Raw genomic sequence first — 6137 nt, 5'->3', positions numbered from 1 at the left:
TGACTTTTCGCATAGATAATAATCGTGAGAAGAGTGACTAAAATATAGATTTAATTTAGACGACTATCACTCTTTCAAACTTCCTCATATATACCTCCAGTTCTTTCGTTCCAATACTTTTTATTGGTTCTATTTTGAAGTATAAATTATATAATAAAAAGCACACATTCAAATAAAGGACAACATATATTTACACGATGAAGACAGACGCCCAGAGGTACGCGTCTCGGAAACAGAGACTAGTGCATATGCAGATGTCTGAGGGGAAACCAGTTGTAAAAACTATATAGTTCGATTAGATATTTTAGACGCCCCTCAACTCTTGTTTTTGGTGGTCTATAACAGTTAAGAGCATCACTTATATATTGGCGTTAACTTTAAATCGTATTGATAAGAGCATAAAAAAAAACTGCTAACCATCAATTTATTTTTTAAAAGGGGCATATGCCACAAGCGCTTGTGATTTATTACATAGAAATTTATGCTATTGGCGTACCTCATGTACATTATACGTCATTCAAGATCATGATCAAAAGTTTAAAAAAAATACAGTATTATTGTTAGATGCTTCATATATTACACATGTTTTGTGTTAAATTTATTTTTACACAATACATGGTATAATATAAAATTAGATTTCATTTAATAATTTTGTAGTGAGATTTGAAATTGAAATAAACTTTTCGCCCAAATTTCCATAAAATAGACTCCCAAAGGTTAACACAAGAATTCATGGTCAGAACACTTACGTATCCTTCATCATTGAAAGTAATGTTAATTTAAATTTAACTATTTTGAAATTACTTATAGTCGTTTATAATGATATTTATTATTTTAGAGTCGACAGGTCAGAAACTTATTATAACCTATTACTGTGTCGGTAAGATAATTTCATCTTTCAAGGTTGAATCGGTGCTTAAACATTTAAAATTAAAATTCAATCATTTTTTAACTTCCGCTGTTATGCAAAAACAAAAACTATGAATAACTTTGAGAAGAAGACCGCAAATTGGTTCAAAAAAGGTAAATCACAAAAATACTAAATTCCGAGGAAAATTCAAAACGGAAAATCACCAAAACGACCAAAACAAAATCAAATAGCAAAATTTAAAGCTCAAACACATCAAACGAATAGATATATCAAAATTTAAAGCTCAAACACATCAAACGAATAGATATCATATTCCTGACTTGGTACAGGCATTTTCTAATGTAGAAAATGGTGGATTAAATCTGCTTTTAAAGGGCTAAACCTCTCACTTGTATGACAGTCGCATAAAATTCCATTGTACTGACAACAATGTGTGAAGTAAACAAACAGACGCCATAGTTAGTGCCAATCTAAAATTCTTGGTTTTAGAAATAATCTGAAATTCATTATTGTAGAAATAGCATGTCAATACATTCCGAAATTCAAAATGTCGGCTTCCCTAGTTACAGACAAGGAGATAGAGAATTTTACGCTTGCTGTCATCCAATCAGAACAATTGTTACAAAATAATTGCATTAGAATTAAAAATATCTTCCACTGTGAAACATGGTTTTAGATAGGACTCTACGGCAAATACTTATTAACAGTTTTTCTTGGTAACCGCGGTATAACATGAATTAAAGCACGAACGGTTACTAAGAAGACATTTTAAAGATTAAATATGGCGTTATTGTTTTTTTGATGATATGCATGGAAAATTATGTGGTCGCCCTTTTTAAAATATATGATTTTGGTGCCTGATGAAAAATAATCCATTCCATCACACATTTAAATCAATAATAGATCATTAAAAAATATGAAGATTAATAGATTTTTATATTTGTTTTTATTGGTGAAGGAAATCTTAAGGGCATACGATACAGTTTTGATCCTGTATTTACAAGTTCATGAAAATTTGCATATAGGCTATTTTTTACCTGATTAAATCAAATATGTAATAAAAAATATACCTTCATGTGCTACTTTTTGAGAAAAATGAGGTCGAAATTTTGTATATTTGCTCAAAATTCAGATTTGTTGCCGTAATTTCTTTTTCGAAAGAAAGACATAAATTTTTTTTTGTTAAATAATCGGTAATTTCTGTATTTTATAATTATTCTTAAAAAACATGCAATTTTGTATTCAGAAATAACTCATATTTATCAAATGTTCATGAATTGAGGAAAAAACGTCATTTTTTACTGCATGTTTATCAAAATTAAAACAAATCCTCTTTTTACAGTTTTATAAAATTTGGGTCATATAATCTCCCTGCAAAATGAAACAAAATGCCGTTTTGAAAAAATGAACTTGTTTTCAAATTAAATCAGTTTGAATGATAAAAATCAGTCGAAAAATGCATCTTTTCCCGATATGTCACAGTTTGACGTCGCGAAAATAACAAATTACGTTAACAACGTCATTACCTTCCCTGTAGCTGTATCGTATGCCCTCAAGTGCTCGGAGTGAATCACCGACAGTCAAACGCATTTGCTACGTGCGGGACTGAAACTCAAAACCTCAGTATTGAAAAGCTTAACATATGAAAGTGGAACTAATTAGACCATTCGGCAAACCGACCGTGCGAGGGCTGTATAGCCGTCAAGGTCGTTAAAAACTTCCATCATCACTCTGCAATCGAGACCCAGACTGACAGTGATTTCTGAGTTTACGTTATACCAACTTCGTGGTTATTATTTATATAGACTTCAATATTTCCTTTATTTTTACTTTAAGGTCTGGCATGAAACACAGAAAAGATATAAAACATTGCTTAGCTAGGCTACAATTTACAGTAAACAGTTTAATTATTTGTAATATTCAACAATCATTGACAAAGACCTTTCAGGTCGAAACATTTGTATTAAATAGGGAAAACTAAAATGTATCGCTGCATGTATAGCGTATTTGTATGAATATTTTGTATATCAGTCAAATAGAATAGGGTTATTCTAAAACAAAGAAGACTTCATTTGTCCTTCAGCTGAGAGGATAAAATATTGATTTTCATTTATGCTATTACTTTTTTCGTTTTTTTTTTACTTTTACAAAATTTTACAGTATAACCAAGAGTACTTGGTAATAAAGGTGTATTTACTGAAGTATAACTTGGTAATAAAGGTGTATTTACTGAAGTATACTGAAGTATAACTTGGTAATAAAGGTGTATTTACTGAAGTATAACTTGGTAATAAAGGTGTATTTACTGAAGTATAATTTGGTAATAAAGGTGTATTTACTGAAGTATAACTTGGTAATAAAGGTGTATTTACTGAAGTATTTAGTATGAGTTTTGATAAGATTATCTAACTAAACATAAACTAGACTATGATAATGTGTATTTTGAAAACTACAATATATTTTTGAATTTACAATGTTAGGTTATTAGAAACGTTATCAAGTGAAAAAAAGTTATGCTATGTGACTAAATCATACATATTAGCCAGTCCGTCAAATCTGCTACACACTATTAATTGTTTAGTTTTCTTATGAAAATATAGTCCAGTTGGTCCAAATAATTTGTCTTTTTCTTGGAGAAGGAAGACGCAGTTTTTACCGTCTGGTGATATGGCAATTAAATTGTCTGTGTCATATCCAACAGAATATACATTACCACAAATGTCAGTGCAAATGGATAATGGACCAGTGAAATCTTTATGGCGAAACTTCCAGATACAATTACCGTATAGATCAGAACACGTGACCGTACTGGAATCATACTCAGAATAATAAAGTTTGTCCTGGCTGGTATGAATGTTGCAGATTTTTTCTACATTCATCGGCACCGTTTGTAGAATTTTTCCATAGACATCAAGGGTTTGAATTCCTTGGTCTAAAACTGAAACCACAAATTTGTTGTCACAAAAGCAAAGCCCATAACAAAAGTTTTTTGTAACGATTTTTCCAGCCATTTTATTCTTAGATAAGTCAAACATAAAAATGGCTTTCTCTCTTGGTACTGTTACTGCTACCTTATTACTTTCGTGGTTGACTAAATCATATGGTTCCGATCTCATTTCTATATTTCTTTTATGAGAACCATCCGCATTGAACCAAACCAATCTTCTGTTTTCCGAATCGTCCGTAAAAAGTATTTCTTTGTTCTCGAGGATCACGCAGTTTCTTAGAAATTTCAGCTGTGGATCACGTGGTGTTACAATAGGTGTTCTAGACAGTAACCGGATGTTGGCCAGAGGACTCCTATTGGCATCGGTACACTCATCCTGGATGTCTTTTTTCAACTTTGACATGGTAGACTGGTACCTTATAACATCTATATCAGCTAAGCTGGTTATGGCAGTAAGAGTAGAAAATATATTAGAATTGAAAGATACGTGGATATCAATTTCTTCTAAATCGGCATCTGATAAATCAGATACAAAACTTTCCTGTTCTTTTGCAAAATCTAACTCCAACTTTTGCGTGAGTAAAAATGTTTGTAAGTCGGAGGCATATTCACGTATACATGTGATATTTTGAGCAATAGATTCAATATTCCGTTTTCTTGATTCAATTTTACTTAAAAAGTTTTCAGTATCCATGGAACATCTTGAATAAATTACAGAGATGTCATTCAAAACTTTATCCTGAAGATTGTCAAGATAGCCATTAATTTTTTCTCGAAGTTTTGTAATTTCAGTTTCAATGTTTGACTTTTCTTCTCCGATAGACTCCAGGTTATCTTCCTTCTTTCTGATAATTTCTTCTATGTTCCCCAACACGTGCGCTATGCCATGTTCAATATCCCAAAGCTTTGTTGAAAACTTCGAATTTCTTGACACATACGAAATAGGTAACATCCGTAAGCACTTTTTATGATCTGCAATGCATTTACTGCAAAGAGGAATTTCATGAATATCACAGTACATGTCAAAGGTGAGACCATGATCAGAACAAGTTTGTCTCATAGAAAACAAAACAGACGGTACTCGTTGTAAATCTTTCACGACAACTTTGTGTTTTCTGGAAGCAGCAGAAGCCTTGTGGTGGTGTAAACAGCTCTCACATAGTCCTTCGCCACATGAGGGGCACCATACGACAGATTTTCGTCTAACATTCTTAAACGCACAAGGACCACACGGAACATGAGTGGCATGATCCATTTGTTAAAATGTTTAAATGATATTAAAACAATAACTGTTATAGAAATATCTGCAGCAAAATATTTTCAAATAAGAATACGTTTCAATGCAGGTTGAGTTAATTTTGTAGTGATATTTTGAGTACGTGGTCAAGTGATGAAGTTCTATAATACCTAAAACAATAGAACATATCCTTCCTCATTTTTGAAAATTCTAAAATTATAATAAATTGGTTTATTTCCTTATTGTCTATTCCTGTAAATGTAGTGACCTTCAGTCTTTGGATACTATAATGTTCTTATTTGGTGACAATAACTCACAGTTCTTTCTTATTGAAACATGAATGATAACATTTTGTCCATTCAACAAATTTACATGTATATTAAAATCACCCAATCAATACACATTACTGTCGTAAGTGTTCCTTATAAAAAAAAAAGCTACATTTTATTTTGTTAAATTTTATATCTATCAAAAAAACATATATGCTTAATAACATTTGCAACAATAACAACTCCTAATTCGCTTAAGTTGCGGATTTTAAAAATAAAAATTATTGTTAAAATGAACATATTTTTTCAAACAATCTGACAAAACATGCATAAACAAAGCCACACGGGATGACTTTGAAGTTTCAGATAAAACAAAATGGTCATTTTATTATCATCTTATAAACGGGCGTGTTTATTGTTTTGTTTTGGAGTCACCATTATTTTTAATAAAAGTTGGTATTTTGTTTTGATTGGGCAATCTGTTAAAATTCTACGTCATTTGGTCTCTTGTAGAGAGATGCCGCATAGCTTCCAACTTTTATCCTTAAAGGAGACCCGCTCCAGTCATACTTCAAATAGTCCCTAAATAATTAACCAATTTTTCCCATAAAAAGGGGGAGGGGAAAAACTCTCTTAATCCGCCTCTGATAGTTTACGTATACCAATTCCCATTATGTTGTGTTATTTCAAGTTTTTCTTTTTCTTCTTTGTTTGTTTTGTTTTTGCTTCCGTTTTGTTTTATAAGATGTAAAATTCGCCGGTTCTGATGATGTATGCAAAGTGGCTGGGTTATTTCAATTGTTTTGCCATTTT

At 31.4% G+C, this 6137-nt stretch overlaps 1 protein-coding gene across 1 annotated transcript; it reads right to left on the bottom strand.

Annotated features, from left to right (window-relative positions):
- Nucleotides 1-3387: 3387 nt before the first annotated feature.
- LOC134716426 (uncharacterized) lies at nt 3388-5073 on the bottom strand. Its single transcript, XM_063579421.1, has one exon. It carries the CDS (start codon nt 5071-5073, stop codon nt 3388-3390), a length of 1686 nt encoding a protein of 561 aa, XP_063435491.1.
- Between the last annotated feature and the right edge of the window lie 1064 nt (nt 5074-6137).

This window comes from Mytilus trossulus, chromosome 4 (assembly GCF_036588685.1).
Source record: "Mytilus trossulus isolate FHL-02 chromosome 4, PNRI_Mtr1.1.1.hap1, whole genome shotgun sequence".
Classification (NCBI taxonomy): Eukaryota; Metazoa; Mollusca; class Bivalvia; order Mytilida; family Mytilidae; genus Mytilus; species Mytilus trossulus.
The sequence above is the reverse complement of the archived record's forward strand: the minus strand, read 5'-3'. Positions and strand labels throughout refer to the sequence as shown.

Coding starts and splice junctions, on each gene's coding strand:
- LOC134716426 (XM_063579421.1), bottom strand. CDS start 5,073: ATGGATCATGCCACTCATGTTCCGTGTGGTCCTTGTGCGTTTAAGAAT.